Source organism: Odontesthes bonariensis, chromosome 16, assembly GCF_027942865.1.
Source record: "Odontesthes bonariensis isolate fOdoBon6 chromosome 16, fOdoBon6.hap1, whole genome shotgun sequence".
NCBI classification, from domain to species: domain Eukaryota; kingdom Metazoa; phylum Chordata; class Actinopteri; order Atheriniformes; family Atherinopsidae; genus Odontesthes; species Odontesthes bonariensis.
The window spans coordinates 22,070,629-22,097,883 of NC_134521.1; the positions used below are offsets into that span (position 1 = coordinate 22,070,629).

At 42.5% G+C, this 27,255-nt stretch overlaps 4 protein-coding genes across 7 annotated transcripts in view; 3 read left to right on the plus strand and 1 right to left on the minus strand.

Moving 5' to 3' along the window:
- Nucleotides 1-6,924, plus strand: part of mark4a (MAP/microtubule affinity-regulating kinase 4a) — a 27,776-nt gene extending 20,852 nt beyond the window's left edge. For 2 of the 4 annotated variants that reach the window (XM_075486601.1, XM_075486602.1), the window contains exons 15-17: nt 64-348; nt 2,658-2,702; nt 2,803-6,924. In XM_075486601.1, coding sequence (XP_075342716.1) covers nt 64-348; nt 2,658-2,702; nt 2,803-3,139 — 667 coding nt within the window. In that variant the 3' untranslated portion in view covers nt 3,140-6,924. Of the gene's footprint in view, nt 1-63; nt 349-993; nt 1,154-2,053; nt 2,137-2,657; nt 2,703-2,802 lie in introns of those variants that run through there. The other 2 variants (XM_075486603.1, XR_012773102.1) reach the window with 2 other exon arrangements.
- Nucleotides 6,470-9,867, minus strand: ckma (creatine kinase, muscle a). The gene is made up of 8 exons (XM_075486604.1): nt 9,757-9,867; nt 8,517-8,724; nt 8,263-8,417; nt 8,007-8,139; nt 7,598-7,769; nt 7,363-7,486; nt 7,067-7,256; nt 6,470-6,951 (listed from the first exon to the last, which is right to left on the minus strand). Exons 2-8 carry the CDS (start codon nt 8,707-8,709, stop codon nt 6,773-6,775), a joined length of 1,146 nt encoding a protein of 381 aa, XP_075342719.1. The 5' UTR covers nt 8,710-8,724; nt 9,757-9,867; the 3' UTR covers nt 6,470-6,772.
- Nucleotides 9,868-19,808: 9,941 nt separating this feature from the next.
- nccrp1 (P1, F-box associated domain containing) lies at nt 19,809-23,627 on the plus strand. Its single transcript, XM_075486605.1, has 6 exons — nt 19,809-20,013; nt 21,656-21,736; nt 22,003-22,099; nt 22,233-22,328; nt 22,997-23,135; nt 23,219-23,627. Exons 1-6 carry the CDS (start codon nt 19,872-19,874, stop codon nt 23,363-23,365), a joined length of 702 nt encoding a protein of 233 aa, XP_075342720.1. The 5' UTR covers nt 19,809-19,871; the 3' UTR covers nt 23,366-23,627.
- Nucleotides 23,628-24,854: 1,227 nt separating this feature from the next.
- LOC142401953 (F-box only protein 50-like) lies at nt 24,855-26,782 on the plus strand. Its single transcript, XM_075487400.1, has 5 exons — nt 24,855-24,872; nt 24,943-25,084; nt 26,214-26,302; nt 26,372-26,626; nt 26,705-26,782. The coding sequence occupies exons 1-5, from the start codon at nt 24,855-24,857 to the stop codon at nt 26,780-26,782; spliced, it is 582 nt and encodes a 193-aa protein (XP_075343515.1).
- Nucleotides 26,783-27,255: the final 473 nt, after the last annotated feature.

The window sequence follows — 27,255 nt, forward strand, 5'->3', positions numbered from 1 at the left end:
AAATATAAAAAAAAACAAAAGGTGGCTAAAGACAAAAATGCCCATGTTTCTTCGTCCCTGCAGCTCCCTGAGCCACCGCATGCCTGCAGCTTCTCCCTCTACACTCAGCATGGCTGGAGCTGGAGCCGCTTCCTCCTCTTCTTCTTCGGACCGATGCCGCCTGACCCGAGGCTCCACGATCCGCAGCACCTTCCACGGGGGCCAGTTAAGGGATCGTGGCCCACCAGTCTACTCTGCCCCACCCACATCACCAACCCTGTCCCACCATGAAGCCAGCCCACTCCCTCATGCCCGCACCAGGGCAACCTCCAACCTCTTCACCAAGCTGACCTCGAAACTCACTCGCAGGTAAATGCTCGTTGCACGTCACACGCCGTATCAAGAGGAATAAAACAACTGGTGCTGATAAAGTAGCCCGTTTTTATGGCTGTATGAGTTTTGGTTAAGTGTATTGGAACCAAAATAGTTGTGAGATAGATTGAACAGTTTTCGATCTGTCTTACAACTACTGGTTAGACGTGAAAAGATTAATACAGCTTCCACTAAATGTGTTAAATATGAATGAAGCAGGAGACACTTAACTTAGGATGATTGTTTTTGTCCATTATACAACACCATAGTTCAAGAACAGATTGAGAGATTCTCCCCATTTTTCACATTGTAACATCGAACATCAGTCTAACTTCTTCTCTAATACAGTTAAAGATTCCAGCTGTCTTAATTAAACACTACACTGAGAACTATATCAAAATAGAAAAACACAGAACTGAATGGATTTTAATCGATTCTTAAAAGGTTGGGACTTAAAAAAAATGTGGTAATTTGCAAATCTAATAAGCTAATATTTTTTTCCCAATAGAGCATAGGATACATTTTACTGTTACTTGAACAATATTAGCTCATCGTAAATTTGATGGCAGCACCACTTCTCAAAAAAGTTGGGACAGATCCATCTTTGCCAATGTGTAGCATCCCCTCTTCTTCCAACAACAGTCTGTCAACATCTGGGAACTGAGGAGACCAGCTGTTGAGCCTTCAGTTGAAGACTGTTGTCCCATTCTTGTCTGATGTAGGACTCCAGCTGCTCAGCACTCCTGGATCTTCTTTGTTGTATTTTGTGTTTCAGCTGGTGAAAGGTCTGGACTGCATGCAGGTCAGTCCAGAACCCGGACTCTTTTACTTTTTACCATGCTGTTGGAATAGATGCATTTATGCAGTTTAGGATTATTTTTGCTGAAATATGCAAGACCTTATCTGAAAAAGATATCATCTGGATGGGAGCACATGTAGCTTTCAAATCTGATTATAACTTCCAGCATCGATGGAGTCTTTCAAGACGTAAAAGCTGCCGGTTCCGTTGACACTAATGCACATCCACACCGTCAGAGATGCAGGCTTTTGACCTGAGTGCTGATAACAAGCTGGAAGATTCCTCTCTTTTTCAGTCAGGAGGACGTAGTGTCTATGATTTCCTAAAAGAACAGTTTTCCACTTTGTCTCAGTCCATTTTAAATGAGCTTTTGGTCCAGTGTTTCTGGATCATGTTCACATATGGCTTCCTTTTTGCAGATGGCACGGTGAAAAGTGTTGACAGACAATGATTTCTGGGGGGGGGGGGTATTCTTTTACAGTCGCTGGGGATGTGGCTTTAAGTCTCACTACTATCAACTTCTGCTTTTTTTTTTATTGGCCGTAAAACAGAAGAGCATCAGATCTATAATATCAAATCACATAACAGCAAGATCATAAAGTTCTGCCTTTCAGCTTCAGCATTGCCTGGGTTTGGGTCCATGTTTATCAAAACATTGTGTTCACTGAGGCCTTTTGGCAAGCCCTTCTGTGGCCCTGGATTATCCGCTGCTCCCCTCTGCCTCCCAGTCGTCATAATCACACATGTCTAATCTTATCAAACCTCAGCTTTATCCTTGCCAATCAGCTCCCGTGCTGCACTCCTCTTCACCACTTTCTGTCCTGTGATTCAACTATATTCTCTCTATATTCTCTCTCCCCTGCTTCTGCCCTCTTTTTCTCCATCTTTATCTGATGGCATCAGGGTCAACCTTGACCCATCCAAGCGCCAGGGCTCAAACAAATCAGTCTCGGGCTGTACTCTTCCACAAGGATCAAAAACAGTTAGTAAGTTCCCATGTCTCTCGCTTCTTTCTTGTCTGCCTGTGCTGCCCCATCCGTCTGCATGGCCACACTGGAATAAGCTCGCATCACAGTATGCCTGCCTTTTTTTCGTCCCGCATGTCTGCATGCCTTGTTGATAAATCTTCATTCTTTCTAGGTCCCACAGACGCGGTTACAAGCATGGTTGCAATCAGAGAAGATTTGAGTTTTATAATGAAACGGTGAAACGTAATAAACGTTTACTCCATGTGTGAGAAATTAATACAAATTTGCTGTGCAGAAGCAACATGAAGGACAGCGTAAATACCTGCATGCCGTTAGGATTGTGAGTTAAAGACGGGAGAAGTGCTTTCCTGTAAAATGAGCACACAGTGTTCTGCACATCACATGCTTGTTGTTGCTGTAGCTGTTCGGTTGCCCTGTGTAGTATTTACTGTTGAGTGCCATCTCATCTGACGGTTGTGAATTAGATGTAAGGCTCATTGTACCTCGCTGGATGACCTCTTATTCTGTTTGCTCTACAGGGTCACAAATGAATCTGAGGGAATCAGGAGATTTGCGGTCACAAGGTGAGTACTTGTGTTCCAGCTGCTTACAGAGACTAGTAGAGCAGTCGGGGCTTTGTGCCTGAACATTTTTCTGCCCTTCCCACTACTCCCTTGTTTCTAGTTGCCATCTACCTGGGTATCAAAAAGCGTCCGAGCCCCGGGCCGTCGGACGTGGCTGGAATCTGAGAGGAGGTGGGCGGCGGGACCCTGCGGAGGTGGTAATGGCTCTGCGGGAGGCAGCGCTCGGATGTGGCTGCCAGGTCCACCATTGCGGCCCCTTTCTGCTCTCCTGCACCCACGGCATGGCAGGGGGACGCGTGGCTTTCGAGGCCGAGGTATGCCATCTTTCCACGGGCGCCTCCGAGACTTCTAACGGGGTACGCTACACGCGACTCTGGGGGGCACCGCTAGCTTTTCGGGACATTGCCACCCAAATCTCTAAGGACCTTGAACTTTGAGCCAGAGGGTGTGTTTGCGTACGAGTGTGTGTTTTTGTGTGAGTGCTGGTGTGTGTGTGTGTGTGCGCGTGCGTGTGTGTGTGTGTGTGTGCAAAGGGAATTTAAGGGAGGAAGGAAAAAAAAAAATGGGCAAGGGGCTGGACCCGAGAGAAAAAATTCTCTTTCTGTCTCTTTGAATTATCCCCCCCTGCACACACACACACATACACACACTGAAACGCACACCACTGACCCGTAAAGTAACGCAGACTGAAGCACCCCCTCCGTCCACCCAATCACCCCACCCAGCTCAGTCAGCTTCACTGAGCTACTGCAACCACTGGATCTGGATCAGATGGAATCTAGTTGAATATTTTTATTGCTACTCTTAGCCATAATGACTCTTTATTTTGTTATTCTCTGATCATTGTTTTTACCCACAGCCACTTTTGTCACCACAGAAGAACATCTCTTGTCAACCAGACGTCACTGAACACGACTCCTTTCTTAAACTGTTCCTTTGTATGTCAGCTGCATACACTGTTGGTTATCTGCTGACTTTTCATCACCTGGGGGACAATAATGCACGCACGAAGATGGGCCAATGAGCAGCTGCGGAGTGTTGCATTGCTTTGATTCATGTACATACAGCAGTGACGACTGCGCCGGATTAAGGTCAGTGGGAGTTGATGGGTCTTTGAAACAGCCAATCAGAGGCTGGTGTGGAACACAGATAGCCAATCGGTGACAGATTCTGACACTGAGAAGCCAGTGAGATCTTGAACTTCATGAACTCATGGTATTGTGGCTCCTCTATCATATCAGTTTCTTGGCGCATCGCGAGCAAAAATTTGAAAATAGATTTTTTTTTCAACAATTTTCTAATCTTAATTCTAAATTGATTAAATCCGACTGGTTTCCTCACATATTATAAGCCTTTTTTTTTCTCAATAAACTCTGTGATGGCTGCTCTCTGATTGGCTAGATTCATTGTCTGTCAGCCCTGTGACTGACAGGAGGACTAATCATTTAGGTATCCGAACCTCTCACCTTGTTTAACCTTTTTTCAATGAAATGACAGCATACGGTCAACCATAAAGCTTGAAAAAAAAACAACAAAAAAAAAAACTTTCTATAACCAAAAGCCCTCAACTGTTGGAATCTTTCAAGCACTGACAACTAACAGTATATCATACAGACCTTACCCACAAAAGCAGTCCCTCACCTATCCACAAGAGATGACACTGTAATTCTGTTGTATTTTCAATGCAATGCAACTCCTCTATTGGTTCTATTCTGTGCCATGTGATCTCACCTTACTTATCATCTCATATCGGTGGGAAACTCCAAAAGCGGATCGGCCAAGCAGCAAAACCTCTCAGATTACACACCCAACGTAGGCAATGTACACTCCCAAATGTCCACTGCTTTTTTCTTGTGGCACAGTATATAAACTGCTCTGTCCATTATTGATGACTGTGGGGGATCAGCGGGGAGTGTTCTGCATTTAGAAAGGCACGATGAAGGCAGTGTGGACAGTGTTTTCTTCTTGTTAGTCCAGTTGCCTTTAAAGTGAACAGCCCCCAGCGCCTTCATACAGTACTTATTTAATGTAAAAAGAAAAAAAAAGAAAGCTTTCTATACTCCCTCCCTGTTTTTAGTGAATAATGTACTGTGATATTTGCGTAGGCTACAGAGGTCATATTGTTTGGCTGCTGATTTACTGTTAATACTATCTCTCAGTTGTGGCTTTACTCATGGTAGCCCTAACGAACCAACCCATCCCTTCCCTGCGCCCGTCCCATTCCCAACTATCATGCACTCACCATCTCCCTACATTTAGCAGTGATGCCAACCTCATCTGTCTGCCGCCTTCATACGCACCGACAGCTTTTTTCTATCATTACAATGCGCGTTTGGCTTTGTTTCCCACAGGGAAACTATCAGCCGCCATCCACTCTCTCACATTGTGTGACATCTTCTCAGTCCTGTTTAGTGTGTGCTGTTTCATGGAGTCCAACAGGGGAGGCTCGTTTTGACCTGCCATCCCCCTCAGGTTCAGAAGCAGTCACCAAAATAGACACCAGGAGTCTGTCCTTGTCCTCTCCCTGGACGTTTAATCATTGTGGTGTATATTAGCATTAGGTAATATAGACCTCAATGCACTTTGCTTTGACTTGAACCAGCCCCTTCCAGTGTACCTATATAGGTAATGCCCAGAACTAGCCACTGGAGGGTGCCAATGTCTTAAATGTGAAACACTTCAATTTGTGGATATTTGCACAGGTACTTTATTTATTTTTTAGAATAATATCATTAAAAAAACAGGATTTATATCAGTCAGTTGATGGCTGTATATAAAGTATATGAATATAGTATATATCTTAGAGCTCAAGGTTTATTTATAGCTAGAGCAAGGGAAGTAAAACTAGATTAAAGCAGTTTTTGTCAGTGACAATGGGGAACAAAACCAACCTGCAATCCTGCATGACTTCAGAGTGTGGGTTTTAGTGGGAAAAAAAATTAAACATGATGCACACCTAGAATTGGAGGCTGTATGAAATGCAGACACTGTCAGTTTGTAGACATGCTAAATGAAGCGCCAGATTCCACCCCCCACTTTTACAAAAACAAACAGAAGGGCTCCGGTGAGATAAAGTGACTTTGCTCCACCTCGTTGCTGGAGGATAGAAGTTTGAATTGAATTTAAGCAGATCCTGATAACTCCATGACACGTGGAAAAGCCCTGGGATGCAATCAAGCCATAGAGAAGTTACGTTACGGTCTTCTGTTCTTATGTATCAATCAGGTTGTTCACTGAGTATTTCAGTGAGAATTTCTAATGGGAAATGTAAAAATGAACTCACCCTGATAGTATAAGATGGATGGAACGTTGTGTTGAGGAGGAATCTACTGTGAAAACTTCTTGAAAAGAGATTTTGTTGACCTGAGTGTTACTGAAATACTGGAGGTTGGTCAGTTTGTGTGCAAGAAAGCAGTATTAGGACCCCCGGGGGCTCGGTATTTAACATGCACCGTCATTTCAAAACCGATTTTGGAACCAGTCGATGTTATATGCAAAATAGACTGAAGACACACACAGTTTGACTTGTATGAGTCATTTTACTCTGCTGTAAAATCCCTTCTCTCAGAAGAAAACTGTAAACTGAGATTGAGTGGTTGTGGTATTTGAGGAGTACTTGGAACTGAAGATGAATAAAATTCACTGATGGTGGCATTTTTTCCTTTATTCCGGTGTCTTGTTTTCATAGCTTTGCCAAAGTGAGTATTGTCCCTGGCTTTAATTCCTCAAGGTGCAACAACAAAAAAGACCAAAATGACTCTGACGCGTTTTTTTTATGGGGCCCTGTTTTTATTGAACAGTTTTAAATATTGTTACTTTTTATAACAAAATGTAGGTGATGCCACATCTGCCAGGCAAGCCCAGCTCAGTGGAGGCTGATTCCAGGATGTTACCAACCAACACAGGAGAACATGACAAAAGACAGAGAGATGGAAAAAAAAAGCTGGATGGAAGAAAAAGAGGTTAGCAGAGTCAAGAGTCTCTAGGTGAGCGGCTGTTTCCTCTGCACACCTGTCAGCTGGCTCGATTGCACATGAATGGTCACGAGAAAAACAGAGGATTGTCCCTCTTTACTTCTGAGCGGGGATCATGCTGTCGACATTCTCTCCCTTCTCAAGCTTCTTCTCCATCTCAACCATCAGCTTGACACCATCAACCACCATCTGGACCTGCTCTACCTCGGAGGAGCCCAGACGGTCAGCGTTGGAGATGTCAAACACACCACCCACAGATGCAGTGTCCACACCACCTAAAAGGAATAGCAAGGGATGAGATGCTGATAGCACATCACATCCTCCCGCACATAATTCTGTAGTCTCTCTAGAGAAATCTGATGGCGCAAGCATGAGAGCATCTGTACATACCTGTGCCGCGCTTCTGCAGACGCAGCCTATGGAGGATCTCATCGAATTTGGGGTGTGTGCTCAGCTTGGGCAGCTTGACGTGCACACCACCGCGCAGGCCGGTACCCAGATTGGAGGGGCAGGTCAGGATGTAGCCGAGATGCTCGTTCCACATGAAGCCATGGTTGTGCTTCTTGGAGATATCCTCAATCTGAGAGTTATGAAGGAAGGTTAGAGGAGCACACCGTAGCAATCCCAAACAGCTTTCTATGTGTAGGCATAAGCATGTTTGATTTAGGTTTTGTGTCATTGTGTACCATCTTGAGGCCAACGCAGAAACGCTTGAAGACCTCCCTCATGTTGCCGCCCTGCTGCATGGAGATGACACGCAGGTGATCCTCCTCATTCACCCAGACCAGGAAGGTCTTGTTGTCATTGTGCCTGAGAGCATATGTTATTGTAGAGTTTATTTTATGCTTTATGAATTAAGGAATGAATGTTAAAGAAGGTGCCTCCAAAGTGAGTTTACTGACAGTAATTGGTCACACTCACCAGATGCCTCTGGCATCGGGCCAGTCACGGGCCATACCGGCGCAAGTCAGCAGGGGAGAGACGGGCTTGTCAAACAGGAAGTGATCATTGATCAGCTGCTCCTGCTCGGCGTCAGTCATGGATTTCAGGGGGTAGTACTTTCCCTTGAACTCACCATCCAGGCTGGTCAAAGCTGCAGACACAGACTTACCGTTAGGAGATTTAAGGATGGTGCGAATTAAAAGCTTTTGGTTATTGTCTGTTGATGACTGATTTACCATTAAATGGATGAGAACAAGGGCATGAATGTGATTTCTTGTTATTATCTCACTGAGTTATCCTTAAATGATAATAGAATTTTCTTATGAATACCTTATTGTTTCTACCCAACCCTTTGCATTCTTATGTACTCAAACTAACAATAGCTTACCCTCAACAGCCAGCTTCTCAATAGCTCTGCGCTCGCCACGACTGCAGTGGGGGGGCAGGGTGTATCCCTTGATGCTACGACCAGTACGGACACGGCTGGACAGAACATAGTTGGGGTCCAGGTCATCACCACCCTAATGACAAAATGACAAAGTCTGAAAACTGCGTATTGTCTTACAAAGTTATGTTTTCCAACAGTCTTTGCTGGTCAACCATTTTTCTTTCTTACTCTTTGTTAAAAATCTAAAGTACTGTACCTTCAGGTTCTCGAAGTTGAGGTCAGTCTTGTGCTTGTCAGTGGGCTTGTATCCACCATGACGGTCGGAGATGATGGGGTCAAGGAGATCCTTGAAGACCTCATAGGACTCCTCATCACCAGCGACGCAGCCAACAGTCATGATGAAGGGGTGACCTGAAGAGCAGGAGCAAGTATGAGAAGATGGAGGTATTACAAATAAAGAACAGCTTTGTGATCATACTGGGAATGTTGAAGTGTCTCTCTGGAACGCACCGGGGTTGTCGACACCAGTCTGGATGACATCATCCAGTGTGTAGCCACTGGGTGTCTGCTTGTCCCTCAGCTTGCCATACAGCTCCTTGGTCAGGACCTTGGCCATATGGTTGTTGTGCTTGGACAGCTCTGGGAACTCCTCCTCAACTTTGTAGTTGAGCTTGAAGTTGTTGTGGGTGTTTCCGAAAGGCATGATTGCTTTCTAACACTGCAAAAAGATGAAACGTGGAGATAAGAAATATGTCAGGATAAATTTAAGATGCACCCTGGGATGATCATGAACTGTCCACTGTAATCTGACACTGTGAAAGTGTTGTGAAGAGCCGTAAAAAAAATCTTGATAATTTGGACATGTGAGATATTCAGCAGAACAGCTGCAAAGTTTAAATGGTGTCTGCAGAGGAATCCTGGTAACAAGTGTCACTCAGTTTCCAAAGGCTCAGATGTACAGCTGAAATAGAGTCGGAGAGTAACATGTGTTTTGCTGGGTATTTTTAGCAGCAGCACATCTGACTACATACCCTTGGCGTCTTCAGCATACATAAGCAGCACTTCTCAAATTTTTGAGAACTCAAACTGCGTCTTTGAATTTACAAGACCCGACACGGAGTGCATCACTTTAAAGTCGTCCCGCTGCTAAACTCATTAGGAGCTACACACAGTTTTCCACCAGTCTATCCTGCACAGTCCGAGATTCCTTTTCTTAAAAACTGTTTTGCTTAGATTTTTATCTGATAGGCTGATCGCATGAAGCATAAAAACGGATGCAATGACACACTTCTTCTATCAAATGAAAAGAGACCTCTTTGAGTGGATCAATTTTCTCATAAGGTTAAAACTCAAAACAAAAAATGACTTAAATGGCATTGCATCCATGGTCGTCAGGCTGTCTCCCATAAATGTATCAAAAGTTAAAGCACCTGTCCACATGAATCACTTTCCCAATGAGGGAACTCTTTCCAGAAAAAAAAAAAGATGCAGAGAATCAAAGTAAATAGTCAATAGTAACACGCCGGATTTCTCATAGAGAATGCATCTTAAGGATCCAAACGCCCTTTCCTTTCTTTATGGACATTTCAGTTCAAAATCCTTCATTGCAGTAAAGAGAAAGCTCTGTGAAATAATGGCATAATTTGTAACATTTTAAATGTTTGGATATTGCGCTAAGCCATCCAAATCTCCCGATCTTCTCCTTCATCAACACCACACAAAAAAAAAATTATATCTGATATTTCTTTACCTGCACACTAGACAAGAAAAGAGGTAACAATCCTGGGGATCAGATCCTGTTCACCACAGCCAAAATAGGGGTCACCCAACTCAGGAGGTCTCTGCTCCCTCTTTATATACTGGGCAAACACTCAGCCATTGGTTTGGTCATTTTAGTGCCTGCTGAGCACTCATTGGTCAAAGTTTCTGTACTGATACTCTGAACAGTTTATGAAAGGGGCGCCTTTGCATCACTGTCGTCCAAGACGCTTGCTGCAGCTGTACCGTCACGCCTCTCGCCACCCCTCACCCAACCTCCCTTGAGCCTATACATAGTTCAGTTGGATGACGGAAGTATCTGAGGGGGTAGGAGTAGGGGTCATAGCAGTAATGGTGTTGGGGGGTAAGAGTGAAAGGTGGGGGGTGTTAAAGCAAGTGAAAAAGAAATTTGCTTCACTTTGCCAAGCATGCCATGAGGAACAGGGGTTCTTATGTTAGGTGTGAATGTTAGAAAGAGTTGGTTTCCTTTTCACTTCTCAAATCCCAGCAAATGCTGTCCGGAAGGGCCGTTTATCCATCAGATGGTAGACACAGTTATCTCTTTATGCGGGGAATGATAAGTATATGTCCAATGTCATTGTCAAAATGGTAAGCCTTTGAAGGAAACCTCCGTCACGCTGAGTGCTGCCATCAAATAGTTGTACACTGTGCAGTGCTTAAAAGCAAATGGCACACCAACACACGTTAGATTTAGTGGTGGCACTTAGCGTTATAATTTGCATGCGGATGGTAGTCTTGAATTCAAAAGCTTGCTGTGCCAAAGAAAAGCTGACATTGTTTAAATGTACATGTACATATTTATAACGTCTGTTTGGACAATTTAGCTTAACAACTATGAGTTTTAATAACTGTCATCAAACACCTGACGGCATTCTGTTTGGATTAAACGAAATTTCTCATTTTCCCAGCACTGATCCAACTTTTAAGCAAAGCTTACATGTTGTTGATGGGGTTGAGGTCAGAACCTTCGGATGGCCTTTCTAAGCTTAAGGTTAACTGGCTTGATCGGTTCCACAACCAGCTGACATTTGCTACCCGTTTATATTGAAGTATCACCTGTCCAGCTGATGGTAGTTCTCTTTTTTGCAATCTACCAGCAATACTGGTAACATAACTCGGAACATAACGCTGCCATTATCTTGGCATTTAATGCCTCTACTCAAATCCCTCGATCTTTGAGTCGTCTGTCCATAGAACCCTCCTCTAAGATTTTTCTTTCATTCATCCATGTATTAAATTGTAAAATGTAAGCTTGAAGGTGTCACTTTTGCAGCAGGGCAGTCTTCCTTGGCAGCCTCTGCATCCATGGCAGTGTAAATGCCACTTCACTCTGATGTTTCAGCAGATTCTGGTTCACGGCACCCTAGATGATTACTGGATAGTTTCTGACGATTCAAACTAACTTCCTCATTGCTGAGGGGGACAGTTTGGGTCTTCTTCCAGACCTTGTCAAAGTAGCTACACCTCCAAATAACTTGTTTGTACATATGGCTGTTTCAACGTATGTTATATGTCTTAGAGCTGCTGTGTTGACTTTAGACTTTTAATTTGTAGTGTTCATTGATCATTCCAGTGAGTGCTGTCAAACAAAACCTCTTTATGTAACAGGATGTGACGATGCCTTGGCCTTTGACAAGTGAAAAGATACTTTCGGCTTTCAGCATCCTAGATTAATAATGACTCTGTATATTTCTGACCCTGCATGTATAATTTTGACCCTGTGCTGATATCATAAAATTCAACCTGAAAATTTAAATTCACCACAATTGACTGCAGTCAATTAGATGTTTACTGACTACTACAAATTATTATTTGTTATTTTTTCTGCAGAAAATAGACTTACATTTTGAATGATTAAAGACTTTTACCACCTGAACTCAGACCAAACTTTCAAATCATAATAGTAAATTTTATTCAGCTTTTTTGTTCAAAGGGCCTTCCCAAATTTTCTGGACTAGTTATGTCACAACCCTTGTATCAGGAACGCTAAACTTGTTGGCCCGCACCCAAAGAAAAAGCAAAATGCAATTATTGTAACTTAGTTTAAATCTATTTACACTCTAGTTGCAGTTGCTTGGAAACTACAATCACAGAGTATTGGATATTTGTGCAAAGAACTTTTTTTTTTAAGTATATCAGCAATAAACTTGGAAAAACCATAAGAGTATTCAAACCGGTACTGTTCCAAGCGTGGGGCATCCTGGCATGCAGCCCTGTCGTGGGGTGTCCCCCAATGTCCAAGAGACAGCTGCATGGTTCACACCTGCTCCTTCCTAACGGTCCCTGTTATAACCACCCCTATGTGTACCCCCAGCCCACAGAGCTCACCTCCCTCCCACTTATCCACTTCAATGCTAACAGATGCTACATACCTCGCACTCTCTACCCTTTTTGTTCCACTCTTTATTTTCTCCAACTTTGCTTCAGTATAATTGTTTAACTTTTTCTACTTTTTTTTCCTACTTTTTTTTAGTACTACCACTGTCCAGATATGCAGGCGACAGGCGCGTCTGCTGGTGTCCTTGCCCTGAAACCACTTCTCATATTACCCAGCTGTCTACTGCCTGTCCTACCCAAAGTCAGAGGTCACCAAATAAGAGCGGGTTTCGGCTCACTCTATGCACCAATCTTCCCCTTTGCATCATGCAATATTTGTTAGGTGCATTACAGATTCCTTGGTATTTTTTTTTTTTTGTAGGAGGAGAAATTGGGTTTCATTTTCAGGGTTGAGTAGTATCACCTGCAAATTAGACACCATACACAGTGGTTAACGGCTGACATTTCGCTCCCAGCAACTGAATATTACTAGTCTGGAACAGTTATGCAACGAGGTGGTGATATGAATCATGCTCCTTGAACTGATGGAGTTCTTCCAACTTCACAAGATGCTGGAACAACGATCAGGCCACAGAAATAGTCATCCAGTGACTGAGCTTGTATGATATAATGGCATGTGTGAGAGTTTTATGATAGTTTTGAGTAAAATATTTCACATATAGTCAAATGATTTGGTGACGGCATACACAGTATCATTACACAGACAAAGTGTTTCTTGGATCTCAGTGTTCTGTCTTCTTATCCCGCTGAGGATGTCAGAGAGAGTGTGAGTGAAAAGTTCAGAGTTCGGAGCCTTGCAGGGCACTTTCTTGAACCGGCGTGCCTCTTTGAAAGGAATCCATGCCAACTGCACTGACCTGTGTCAGAATAGCACGGTGTCAAGCTGCAGCTGTGTCCACTGCAGCACTTAAGTATTAGGTGAGAGCAAATTACATGTGGTTTAAGAATGGGGGGGAAATGTATCCTTTTGATACCTCTGCCAAAAGTAGGCGTCCCTTCCTCTTTTTTCCTTAGAAATTCATTTAAATGAAATATGATTTTAAAAATTGTGTTTGTGCTCGGCAACTTAATACAATGATGTACCAAGGCTCTATAAATACCACCTTTATGACCGACTATATTTAAAGCTGTCGCAGTCCATCCAGCACCTGTCTGAAGAGAGCCATCCTGGAGGTGCACATCATGCAAATGTAGGATATTTGCTTTCTTTCAGTTAATTTTATAAATGTGTCCATTTACGCAGGAATGAAATAATGTATTTCATCCTCTGACTGTTCAAAGTCTTAAAACTCGACAGCCTTAAAGAAAACCAATGTGTTTTGAAAGAGGACTTCACCGTTTTGAATATTTTGTGAGATTTTTGTTTTGTGGACTTCTCGACCGAGTAGCAGTGCTTAGTCTTACTCCACTGGAACTTATGTGAGTACACATCATGGTCAGGGGGAGGCTATAATTATACCAGGCCTGCCGGGTCCATCTGCACCCTGACAAGCAGCAACCCCCGCCCACCCAGGACCCTTATTCAATTTCATTGAGTCAGTTTTCTGTTCATTTCAGCCTGGACCTAGCTTTGCCTAAACACTCCCAGAAAACTCTCCCAGACTCATTGCTAGTAAAGAAACAGTGGATGAAGTGAGATTAGAGATGAGGCAATTGTCCTGCACCTCATCCCTTCACAGCATTAACAAAATGAGTCATGCAGGTGCTGTTGCTATGCAAATAGGCGTGACCCTCTCAATAGGATTAACTGGACCAAAACCCATGAATGCAAAGCGCTCTGATGGGAAAATGTTCATTTAAGCGTTGTAAATGTGCGTCAGTTCATCTGAATGAATAAAGGGTCGACATTCCAGAGGCTTTGAGTACATTATGTCTTCACGGATCATTGCACACATGATGTAACCCCAAATGACATGCTGTAATGTGTGATATGACATGCATCTACACCTGGCTCGGAGGCAAGACCTTGGGGGGGGGGGGGGGGAATATATTTATAGTGTGCAAGTTGCACGGCACAGCTATATTACACAGGTTTGTTTTTCCTACGGTCTCCAGGAGTGATTTTGTTTGTCCTCCCCCTTCAAATGGTGTTTTCATTTGGTGAACAGCATCCTTTGTGAGATGTTACTTCTTGGTTTAATGCTTTGGTCACAAAAGACATGGTTGCACTGGAATTTGGGGTTTCTTTTGCAATATAATCACGTTTGAATCAAGTTTGACTCCCAAATTCACACAATTTGCCAATCCTTTATTGGTATGAGAGTGTGACCTTTGAGGGGACAATGAACAGTAATATGTACTTAAATTACTTTTTTTTTTTTTTCTGTATTGATTTTTTTCAGTCGTTCACAACTTTGGCACTAAAAGACTCACTGGTGAAATACACAAAGTTGAGCCAAAAAAGGAAAAATGAAACAAAGTGATGAATCCTGGCTGACGTTTTACTTTGTGTTGGGTTGAGTTGCGCTCACGTTTTGCCTAATCATCCACCAAGTCGTGTTTTTCCAGACTTGGCAAAGTTCCTCTAAAGTCCCAGGAGATGCTATCTTCACAAGCTGATGTGTAAAAGCGGCGTGCCCCTTTAGCCAGGGTTAACGGCACAATATTAGAGGGGATCTAAGCACAACTAATGTCCATGTCAGTGAGCTTTAAAGAGAAAATCTGTTTGTTCAACTTACCCACCACCTGAGGAGATTAACTAATGAATTACCAGGCAGCCAGAGTTCACCTCTGACAAACAGTGGTAAGTAAACCCACAATGCACTGGGGCTCAAGGGTAAATTACACGGGTCAACTGCATTACAGACCTGACCAGGTGTGCAACTTATCGGAGCCTGCATGTCTCTTTCACAGCGCCGCATTTCAGACGGGTCACCATTTCCAGCATGTTTTCCTTGAAACGCAAATGCCGATAATTTTCCCTTCATATTTGTTTTTTGACACTTAAACTTGAAGCTTTAAATGTATCTATTAATTCCCGATGATCATTTACAAATGACTCAATGTACCTCTGAACATCCTAACGCCTGTTTTGTTTTCAAGGAGTACACGTGTGTTTTGGAAGCACATTACAACACGGAGCGTTGCCCTGCAGCAGCTCACTGCCGACTGAGCATATGCTGCCCTCTGTTGCATCTCTGGCTCTCTGCCAGCTGCAAACCCTGCTTGCTCTGAATCCTTCTTATGTCACCATCAGCTGAGAGGTAAATTAACCCCCACGACATAAGAAATTTCTACAGTGTGCTTCTTTCAGCTGATGTCCAGCATCCATCTGTCTTCTCGGTATTTAAAACATCTACAGCGTCCAAGAAAACACACGGGCACAAATTGTTTTTCTGATGTGCAATATGGATGTGCCACCATGTTATGAGAAAAGCACAGTTTTCTGGTAATTTTGCATTTATTTAACAGTTTAAATGTGGAGTGAAAGATTAAATAATAAATTGAATGATAAATTAACTTAATTTGTCAGCAGGTTTCACACCCAAGTCATAAGAGGTTCCATATAGAGCGAAATGCAGTTACACCAGTTACACACAAGACCTTTCTTTTAGGTGGTTATTCAAGAAGGGTCCTTAGCCCTTTAATACCCAAACTGAGGGGAAAAAAAGCTAATGAAAAATGTGTCCTTTTTTTTATGGTAAAAGTATCACAATTTGTAAAAGTAACGACATAACATGTACTTTCTTTTAGCCTGACACACTGAAACCAAGTGTTAGAGGTGGTTTAGGTTAAATGTTTTCGATGAGATACAGAATAGTCACTAAAAGATATGCGCTACCAAATGGTAGTGCAGGAAACTACAGGTTTAAAAGCATTTTCGGCAGTGTATGGGCATTATTTTCTGAAAATCCATTTGTCTGCTGCTCTTGTTGCTCTAATGCCAACTCTGGATTTATTTGTTCCAACATACCCCTGCTATTCAGATGAATTTCACCTGAATGCCATCTGAAAGTTGCTTCCGTGGAAGGATGCAGCTCAAGGGCGTTTGACCTTTTGTACAAATGTACCGTAACCTGATCATTGTCACTAATCTTCCTCGGCTAGATTGTGGGCCTAAAAATAGGGCAGAATCTGAAATGTTTCCCCTTTGCTGTACATGTCAAAAGCTCTGGGGATTTGGGGTTTTTAAGCTTTTATACTTATTTGAACAATTTTTACTGTTCCGCTTTGTTTTGTAAAGCACTTTGTAGCAATGCTCCTGGAAATCAAAATGAGTCCATTTTGAATGGCTGCATTTGAAAATTCTCCAAATGCCACAAACTGACTCAGCCGAGGAGAAAGTACTGTCATTAAACAGAACATGAGTCTACACCACAGCAGCAGCCCTGTTCACTAAAATGAAAGGTAGTAATTATTTCTTCAATAAAAGTCACATGCAGCCATACATTTCCACCCTGATCTTGATCTATTTAAACACAAGATGGTGAGACTCCTTGGCAAGTCTGTAAATAACTCAATTCGCTTATTCTGTCTTAAATTTTGTGTTGCGCATGTTTGTGAAACATCCTGAGACCTCAACATCTTCACCCAATTCTTTACAAATGTCTCCATCTTGTGGGCACTAGTGGATTCAGCAGGTTCAACGTGCAATCAGCTGTTTACTTAAGGCATACATGTCCATATACACGTACCAAGTGCAGCGAAAATGATTTGAACACTGATTTGGGACTGAATGTTTCTTACAGTTCCTCCATACGTTTGGTCACAGTAAGATTTGTAAATGTAAAACTCGGAAATATTTTATATTAATATAAATCATTATTAATATTGGGCGGCCGTGTCTCAGTGGTTAGAGTGGGTCGTCCAATAACCGGAATGTTGGCAGTTAGATTCCCACTCTCATCGCTCAAAAGATTGGCGAACTGCCAGCTGGAGGGATTGCAGTCCTGTGGAGGAGTAATTCACATGTATCTACATGACAATAAAAGTCTTAATCTTAAAGGGATAGTTCATCTCTTTTGACATGAAGCTGTATGACATCCCATATTAGCAATATCATTTATGAACATTGACTTACCCCCCGCTGCGTCCTGTGAGCCGAGTTCCAGCCTCGTTTTGGCGTTGACGAAGGTAGTCCGGCTAGTTTGCTAGGGTCCCGAAAATAAAGCGTTTTGCTTCTCAAAACAATATGTGTTCAAAAGAGTAATACATTTGCATCACAAAATTGTTCTCCAGGAAAAGTCAGACCTCACAATCTCTATTTCTCTCTACCTTCGTATCACTACGGGCTGTGTAAACTGTGCAGACCGAGCGCTCCCCTGCTTCCGAGCGGTAAACACGTAACAGGTGCGGCTATCGCTAGGTGGCTTAACGCATTGATATGAAGCGAGGCAAAAATAGCGCCAAGCGATTGTGAGGTCTGACTTTTTCTGGATGGACGATTTTGTGATGCGAATGTATTATTGAATGAATGGACAGTAGAGAGTCCCATTCGATTTTGCGTGTTGTCTTTCAGGAAATGCTGCTAGGTGTATTATCCTGGTTTGCATTTCCGGTGCGAGAGAACTACAAACATCTCCTCTTTCCAGGTTCGGTGGCGGAGTAATATCAACGAACATCCAGTCTTCGATACAACTCAATGGGATTTATAAAATGTCAAATAAAACACGACAGAAGCAACTTTTCGCTTTTGAAAACGGACGTTTATGGTGCTTTTACGGAACTTTTAGGACATGCACCATGCTTGCCATTCTGAAGCAGGTTGAGAAGAATCAAAATTAGGTAAATACCGGAGACAGCAGTAAAATTAAAAAAAAACGTGAGGGGGGTTCTAAAACATTGCAGACGACTCATAAAAGAGGCTTAATGTTGAAAATACCGCAGTTCTCCTTTAAGCTCACTTCTAAAGTGAGGGGCCAGCACTGATTTGATCACGGCCGTGCACTTGGTGCGATGCATTCTAAACTTTCCAAATTCCTCTTCTAGGATGTCTGACAGATCATCCACTGCGTTGATCGACGTGTGGCACGCCACGTATGTTGCAACTCTAATTTCCCTTCTTTTCTGGTCATTGTTGATCTCTCCATCAGAACTGGTTGTTGGTCTAGCAAAGGACCTGATGCTAGTGTTGACGTTCGGGAGCCTTGTGTCTTTTTGTCTCTGCGTGGTCTTTAAGGTCCCTTAGTTGAGCCCGGATCTTGCTTTTGCAATATTTGCACCGTGCCTTGGATGGATCTTGCAGGACAGGTGCAATCCAAGCTTTTAGGACGTCCTCGGACTCCCACTCCTCTCTGTAGTGCTTTTTATATTTTCCCCACTTGGATGATATTTCGTATTCGAGACGAGTAGCTGCTTAGTGCTGTAGCTGGTTGAGTACCGGTAGCCTTATGGAAATTTCCATAACTCTCAAAATGGCTCTGTGGCCAGTGGCCATTGGGCGGCCACCCGCCCAATCTGGCAACATTGGTTATAAGCGACTTTATTTTTTGTGGCGAGTGATGGCGAGTCATTGAACTTTGAGGCGTCGCCATGCCCACGCCCTTTGAGGTTTGAAAAAGTTTCTCCATGATTTTCCCCCCCTTGTCTTAAGACTTACCTGGCCAAGTTTGAACTCTGTAGCATTACATCTGTAGGACGAGTTCGATGCAAGGCGTAGAATCGGGCAAAAATGGCACAAAAACTCACTTTCCATCCAAAATGGCCGCCTTCCTGTGGACGTGGGACCGTGGCGGCATGAGACTTTTTTGTGCGTCTGGGCATGATGAATGAGTGTACCGAATTTTGTCGTCCCACGCGAAACTAAGCCCAATGCGGGACCATTTTTAAGCATCGTAGGGGGCGCTACAGAGTCAATGAGCAACTCCCAAAAATATAAAGTTTAGATTCTTTCATGTCGTCGACTTGCAGGGGGTGCTCGCAAAATTTCAAGAGTTTTCCTTTAGCAAAGAATAAGAATATAGAAAAAGAAACCTTACAATAGGGTCCTTGCAGTTTCACTGCTCGGTCCCTAATAATAATAATCCTGTTTTACCTCCCGTTATTGTAAACTTGACTTAACTGCGGTGACTTTAAAGCTGCAGTCTGCAACTCCTTTTCAAGCATAATGCCTGGAACTGTCCTGGGATTCTGAAAGTAGTACATTAAATACCCCAATACAAAAAGAAAAATGTTCTCTAGGTCCCCTATATGTCCCGCTAGGTCCCTCCTAAGCCAGCAGGTTTGTTTACAAAATTGCAGACCGGACCGGTAAAAGGTAACCAATCAGGTCACGAGCTGGGCTCTGCTGCCTGTCAATCACCGATTGTGCACGCGCGATACAAGGTAGGCTCGTCCCCACGCTTATTTATCTTGACTATTGAACTTCATTACGGGCTAGTCTACTTACTGTGTCTTCCATGATGCAAATGACAGGTGAGTTGATGAACGAGGAGTCGTGTACGCGCATCTGGCGTGCACGTAGACGTGCACGAGTTCTCATGTGTTTTGATGGGGCGGGACAGGAAGTTGAATAACTTTTTATTTTTCGGTTAAAAAATAAGCATTTCTTAGATTTTGGGACTACGGAGGTCACCGTTTTCAACTTCAAGCGTTCTGATAGATCATGTAAACTCTTAAAATGCCAAAAATTAGGACTTTACGTATGACAACAACAATCCTGCAGACTGCAGCTTTAAGAGGGCAGGGAGCTCCATGAATGAATTACTCCGCTCCACATTGCAACACCAGGGGTGTGGCGTACACTGAAAACCCTCGGCAGACTTCCTGGTTGAATCAGACCAAGGAAATCAAGCAGCATTTGCACGCACCATGTCTGCAGCTGAGTGGAAGAAGAAGTGCGGGACTGAGTGGGGTCTCCAGGGCGCACCGATGCCCGACAGCGTGGACTGGAAGTCTGTGTGTGAAGCCAAGCCGCTGGGGAGAAACTTACTGAAGAACCCTGCGCCCCTCGGTAACACATAGCTCCAAATATTGACTCACTTCAATTCCAAATTCGCACAGGGTCCGATCCAGGGGACAGTTTTACTGATTCAGACTGAGTTCAAATTCTGATGCAGATGATGACAGTGATATTTGTTGCTTCCATTCATGAATAATCATGAATACTAAAATTCTTTGTTTTAATACCCGGGTGTTGGTCGTCGGAATAATTGCTTTTCTGCTACGGTCGCTGAGTAAGAAGTGAGTCACTTTGGTTCAGGCTTTGCACAGTTTTTGCAATCTAACCGCGAACAGGACCGAACACAAATCCTCACTTAGAGAGAGGCGTGAGGCAGGAGAACAAAAAAAAACCCACTGTCGATATATTCTTACCTGCGAGATGTGTTTATGTTTTTAGTGCTGATCTCAGTTCTGTGAAAGTAGTGACTTGGTGCCAAATACTTATTTTGTCCATTTGAAAAAAAATAATGTGGCAATGACTCAGGACAAGATGTCACAGAGTTTATTACAGACATCCCAAGTCTCCCGGAAGACCCGGGAGTCTCCTGATATTGATAGTTAATAACGGATGCCCGCGAGTCGGATAAAATATCCCGGATTTTAGACTATTCGAGGGAGTTTTTTTTTTTCTTTTCCAATGCGAGTGAGAGCGTGCAGGCAATAAAATAACTCGTGCACCATGCGCGTTTTCGACTGCGCAGGAGAGAGAGAGAGAGAGAGAGAGAGAGAGAGAGAGAGAGAGAGAGAGAGAGAGAGAGAGGAGAGAGAGAGAGAGAGAGAGAGAAGAGATGAGAGAGAGAGAGAGAGAGAGAGAGAGAGAGAGAGAGAGAGAGAGAGAGAGAGAGAAGAGAGAGAGAGAGAGAGAGAGAGAGAGAGAGAGAGAGAGAGAGAGAGAGAGAGAGAGAGAGAGAGAGAGAGAGAGAGAGAGAGAGAGAGAGAGAGAGAGAGAGAGAGAGAGAGAGAGAGAGAGAGAGAGAGAGAGAGAGAGAGAGAGAGAGAGAGAGAGAAAAAAAAACAAACTGTGCGTATCTGTCCAAAGCAACGCGCTGTTCAACGAGCGTGCAGGCGCCTGCTTGTCAGAGGGTGGAGACTGAGTCATCTCCCTGAAATGAGTTTTGGGATGTCTGTTATTACCAAAAGTCCTCTTGGGCACTTGCTTTGGCTGTAACGCCCAAATGTTTACTGAGATGAAGCTGAAACAAAGTAGGAAAAGCATGGTGGGGTGGCTGCAGCTCAGGGTGCAGTGTTCGTCCTTCAGCTGGAAGTTGGTTTTGATGCCCAACTTCTTTATTTAACATGTCAAAGTTCCAGTGAAATAAAATAAACTCCACATTGTGCACGTGTGTTTGGGTCCGCTGAATGACTGTAAGGTAAAATGTTCCGGGGGTGGGGGGGTAAGTACAACAGAGGTCATTTTTCTAATCTAAACAGCCACTGTGTTCACAAGCATTGTAAGCATGAGGATTACAAGCACCTGAGACACTGAATACAGGCTCATTTAAAGCTGAGGTGTGTGCCTAAAGTTGTGGTTTCGTGATCCTGACAAAGCTTTAGACGGCGTGTTTTTACACACCCAGTGACTGTCAAAAATACGTATACTTGTGATATTTAAACTGGGATCTCAAACTGGGTTTGTCCTATTCCCTAAACAGGGTTGGATAAGGATGCTCCTCCGCCTGAGCCTGAGCTGCCTGAAGTACCGGGACGTGGACCTCCACGTTTTCAGCCTGATGGTGAGCGATAGAAGTGATCAACACGTTTTGATTAAAGACTAAAAAGACACAAGTTTCCCTTAAAGGGCTTCTTTTTCTTTTTTTTTTACTTTTTATATTTACAGTACATTTCAAAGCCCTTTTCTCAAGTACATGCGTCTAATCATTACTACTTCTTTTATCAGAGCCTTTAATTTGATATAAAAGTATAGATGCCTGTAATTGAGTATAGACGGTGTGTAATTTTGCAACCTCTGGTAAAGTCTAGCTAATCTTTTAATTCTTAGGTGACTTTAGTAGCTGGACCACGAGCATAGAAGTCCTGCCCTATGATTCCAGTGGCATCCCAGCAGGTGCTGTGATTTGTGCATTACCTCAGTATAGGTAGGTGTTACTGGAGATCAAACATTGGCCACACACCTGGTTTTAAAAGAGATTATCTGTAAATTCTTATTTGATAACAGTATGTGAACCAGTAGGGTCAGATTTAGACTCTTGCCTGCTTTCTTGCACTCAGCTGGTTCACCTTGGAGCAGGTTGTGGACCTGAAGGCGGAGGGACTGTGGGACGAGCTGCTGGATGATTTTCAGCCTGAAATCGTCATTCAAGACTGGTGGGTTACTGAGCGTGCCCATCCTCATCCCACTCCACCGTCGTAACACAATTTGTGTGGCTACTCGTCTTTCTGGCCATATCAACTTGGAGTGGAGACACTCTAGTTACACAATAAGCAAGCTTATGCTCCACGCATGCTCCATAGTTACATATTTTTGCATCTTTTGTGAAAACAGTTAAGCTCATATATATATATATATATATATATATACACACACATATTGGCGGGTTTGGTTGGCAATTCACAAAATAATCTTGTCTTCCATTTATTTCAACTCAGGAATTTTGCTAAGAAGGTTCTGCTGAAGTCTACTGTCCATGGAAAAGTTGAGGGACTCTGAAATCAGCAGTTATCAAAAATGATCCATTGTGATAAGCAGCAACTTGATAACTAAGGCAATAGCTAAATTTATTTATGGCAAGGAAAAAAGAAGCACAACTTGTACTAATGGTCTGCAAACTAGCTTAGCAGTGTTGCAGCAACTGATGAATCAGATTTTGACCCGATTTAGTTCATTTGATTTAGAGTGCCTTGGCTAAAAATGTGCATGTGGTCAAATATTTTTAAAATATAACTGTTTTGCCTTAAATTAACATCAAAATCCTTTGAAAACATTGTGTAGGCTATCGGGGAAATAACGGGCAACTTGTGTTTCGTTTTGTCAGGTACGAGGAGAGTCAGCTGCACGAGTCCATCTATCAGCTGCATGTGAAGTTACTGGGTACTGACAAAAGTACAGTGATCTCCGAGCACACCGTCAACCCCAGCGAGGAACTGAGCACCTACTCTCATAACTGGAAGGAGGTGAGTTACTGAGTCTGACTCACGGGTGCAATGATCTGCCTGTATCCAAACTTTTCACTGTACACATCTGTGTTGGCCTGCAGGTGTCACACGTGTTCTCTGGCTATGGACCCGGGGTGAGATATGTCCACTTCCTGCACCGACTGAAGAACAGCTTCCTCAATGACTTCTTTCCCACGTTGTTCACAGGCAGCTCGGTAATTGTAAGACCAGTCAAAAGCAGTTCATAGGCTGAATCCTGCGATTCAGACATGGCTGTTAAGCCAATTAACCTAACCAGTTATTCGCTTTCAGACTGTGTATTAAAAGAAGAAGCATAATTGAATGTACGATTGATTTATTTTGCTATGTTTTGGGGGTTGATTTTAAAGTAGTTTAAAGTAATGGTGCATTAGCTTTTATTTTTAAATCAAAAGGGTTGTAATGAATCAAGATTTGCTCTTCAGAAGAACTGATACACTCCTGTGGTGCCACAATAAAACATGGCCTACATTTTTTGTTTCGGAGTTCATGATTTCTTTGATGGTATACGTGTCAAAATGTTTGATACATCTGTATGAAATAGATATATATATATTCCCACTAACTGTGCATTCATTAATTAGGTAGGTTGACGTAAAACATAGTCAGGACATGAAAACATCAATTCTGAAGGAAACATTGCATCATTCGAATTTCATTTTCCAGACATTAGATCTTCAATTTTTTAGAAATAACCACTTTTAGCTTTGATTGCAGACTCTGGCCGCTCTGGATGTGAGTTTTTCAAGGTAACTTCCATAATCTCTGTACAAACAGTGTGGAGGCATTCACAGTGCAGCTGTGCATTTGTTGCCGACATAGTTTGAACCCTTTGAGTTGAGGTTGGGTGGCTGCGATGGTCATGATTCATGCAGTGCATGCACAGCCGAAGGATGTACTTTGGTTCATTGTCTTGCCAGCCAAGCCTCACAGTTCAAAAGTTATGAATTATCACTATGAAGGCTTAGGAATTGTGAAATCACAACTTTTTACGTCGCTCATTGTTAAGGATGGGGCGGGGTTCATGTGACACATTTGCAAACCCCAATCATGTATTTATAAATTCCTGAAGCTAAACCAATCATGATTGACACAGAAGCAGAAAAGTGAAAGAGCTTTTAAAGATATCGGAACAGTTTGAGACTTAAACTTAAATCTGTTACGTAACAGTCTGCAGATTAACACCAACAACCACCTTCTCTTAGTTCCCAGCACGTGTTTATGTGGATCTTAAAAGTGGCAAACATGAATTTTGTGACAGTTTTAAATGACAATAATGGCTCTTTTAAAAGGCCTATTTGCAAAAGGACTTTCAAATTTGGTTATTTCCTTTTGATGAAAGAAAGATGTCATCAAGACAAAAGGTTATTATAGTAAAGTTTTAGACTGTCCCAGGAAGTCCTAAGAAGTTTATAAAGAAAAAAGAACAAATGTATTAATCTTATCCGATTGATAAACATAAAAATAAGAGAAATTTCAATAGTCGCTGGGTTAAAGTGAGAGCACAAAGCTTTGTATTTTTTTTTTAACATAACATTTAAATAATTTAAAGCACAGAAAAAATACTACTTGTACTATTACAACTACTACTATTATTGTCAAGAGTAATAATAGTGGTAATAATAATAATTACCTCTACCACTGCTCTTATTTGAAACTTTATTAAACTGCTGTGACTTTAAGAAGACAGGGAGAGCCATGTATTGCTACAACGAGGTGTGGAGTCTAAGACTAAAGTCTCCCTGGTCGGATCGGATTCAGTTCAAGATCATAAAGCATTTTCGAGCACTCTCCTGCTGAATGCAGGAAGAGATGTGAGACTGAGTGGGGTCTACAGGGCGCACCAATGCCTGACAGCGTGGACTGGAAGTCCGTGTGTGAAGCCAAGCCACTGGGAAGAAACTTACTGAAGAACCCTTTGCTCCACTGTAACACATTACAGCTCCAAATATGACTCATGTCTCTGTTCAGTAATGATTCATCATATTCTGAAATCATAATTCATTTTTCGTTTGATGCTAGCTTCACTGTTTGATCTTGAATCACTTTAACTACAAATATGTTAATTCTGAACTGCCTCTTAAATAGTGTTTTCGTACCAGCAATTCAAGAAAAAACATCCTGAGTGCTGTTCGTGTTCATGGTAATGACTGCTGAAATGTGTGAAAATCTCGCTAATGGGGAAGTATAAAAAGAAAATATGGAAATGTGTTGAAGTCTGGTATGTTAATATATTGAGTATTGTTGTTTGTTCTTACCACCTTTTGTAAAACGTGAAAGTGAAAAGTAGTTACTTGGTACCAAAATACCCGTAGAGACGATTCATATAGGACAACAATGACCCATGATGTGATGGACACTGATTTTATTACTATAAAACAATCATTTACATTTTGTTGCTTGGGTCCTCGATGTGCATAACAGACTTTTTGTCTGTAACACCTACATTTACATTGTAAGGCAAAAACAATGTGGTGAGGAATAAGTGAAACGGTGGTAAATCTTCTAAAGTAGAATGGCTCCTTTCTGTTTTTAGAAATCTAACTTCAAAGGCATCTATGACACTGACTAAACGTTGACCTAAAGCTGAGGTGTGTCTCTATTGTTGTACTGAACATATTCTCCTGACTATTGCACAAAAAGTGAGTGTTTTTAAACACACCCAATGACTGTCAGAAAGCTATGTTTCTTTGCCTTGCGGTGTTTGCACTGGGATCACAGTCGTCACAAAAGTAGTTGGTTGTGTTCCCTGCACAGACTTAGACTTAGACTTTCTTTATTGTCATTGCACAAAAAAAACACAGGTGAGTCTTGACAACGAAATGTCGTTACTTGGCTTCCGGTCAACAGCGCTAAAATTTTTGAATGCTGTACAGTACTATACAATAAAAATAATTAGGTATGGAAGTGCTATGTGCCAGCACTCAGAATAAAAATATAAAAAAATAAATAAAATTTGCACTTAGTGCAAAAATATTGCACTCAGCCTAAGGGAAATTGTAAAAGCAGAAGTGTGTAGTTCGACCCCAGGTACAATGTAAAATACAGATGTGCGAGTATTGTCCAGTAAGGATACCCCTCCACCCAAACCAAATCTCACATTTGGACCTCCTCCAAGTTGTCAGCCTGATGGGGAGAGACCATCTGTTGAGAATCTGTATGTTTTGTTAAAAACTGAAAGAAAAAAAGGGTTTTGTTCAGAGTAAGTAATCAAGTCATTCTTAGGTGACTTTACTGGCTGGACTACAAGCATAGAAGTCCTGCCCTATGATTCCAGTGGCATCCCAGCAGGTGCTGGGATTTGTGCAATACTTCAGTTTAGGTTGGTGTCATTGGAGATCAAACATCTGCACGAGTCCATCTATCAGCTGCATGTGAAGTTACTGGGTACTGACAAAAGTACAGTGATCTCCGAGCACACCGTCAACCCCAGCGAGGAACTTAGCACCTACTCTCATAAATGGAAGGAGGTGAGTTACTGAGCTCACCGGTGCAATGATCTGCCTGTGTCCGAACGTTTCACTGTAATCATCGGTGTTGGCCTGCAGGTGTCACACGTGTTCTCTGGCTATGGACCCGGGGTGAATTTTTTTTTCTTTACCACGCAGTTCACAGGCAGCTCGTAATGGTAAGACCAGTCAAAAGCAGTTCATAGGCTGATCCTGCAATTCAGACATGGCTGTTAAGCCAATTCAGCTTAACTGGTTTATTTACTGTTTAGAGTGTGTATTAAAAGAAAACACACAACAAAAAAGAAAACAATGGTTTACACTTACGATTTTTGGGGTTGGTTTGGAATTATCTTAAAGTAAATCTTTACTTTTGTTTTTTGAGTTATTTTTCAAAGAAAGGGTTGGAACGGATCCCGGTTTGCTCATCTTGAGAACTGATACACGGCTGGGGTGCCAAAATAAAAAATAATAATACCGTTTCCTTGTTTCAGAGTTGATTATTTCTTTCAAGTAGCAAAAGCTGTGTTGAAATACTGCATGGGATAGACACTGTGCACACATTAAGTGTGTATTCAGTATTTCTCAGTATATCAAGTAGTTTTGAGGACATTCTTCGTGATACAGTGGCTTATGAAAGTAATCAACCC

Excerpts from the sequence above, each read along its gene's own strand:
- nccrp1 (XM_075486605.1), top strand. The coding sequence starts at position 19,872 with ATGTCTGCAGCTGAGTGGAAGAAGAAGTGCGGGACTGAGTGGGGTCTC. Across the intron at positions 21,737-22,002 it reads TCCACGTTTTCAGCCTGATG|GTGACTTTAGTAGCTGGACC; the intron begins GTGAGCGATAGA and ends TTTAATTCTTAG. Across the intron at positions 23,136-23,218 it reads ACTCTCATAACTGGAAGGAG|GTGTCACACGTGTTCTCTGG; the intron begins GTGAGTTACTGA and ends GTTGGCCTGCAG.
- LOC142401953 (XM_075487400.1), top strand. Across the intron at positions 26,303-26,371 it reads CTGATGGGGAGAGACCATCT|TCATTCTTAGGTGACTTTAC; the intron begins GTTGAGAATCTG and ends TAAGTAATCAAG. Across the intron at positions 26,627-26,704 it reads ACTCTCATAAATGGAAGGAG|GTGTCACACGTGTTCTCTGG; the intron begins GTGAGTTACTGA and ends GTTGGCCTGCAG.
- ckma (XM_075486604.1), bottom strand. The coding sequence starts at position 8,709 with ATGCCTTTCGGAAACACCCACAACAACTTCAAGCTCAACTACAAAGTT. Across the intron at positions 7,487-7,597 it reads CCCGATGCCAGAGGCATCTG|GCACAATGACAACAAGACCT; the intron begins GTGAGTGTGACC and ends ATATGCTCTCAG. Across the intron at positions 6,952-7,066 it reads TCTGCAGAAGCGCGGCACAG|GTGGTGTGGACACTGCATCT; the intron begins GTATGTACAGAT and ends TATTCCTTTTAG.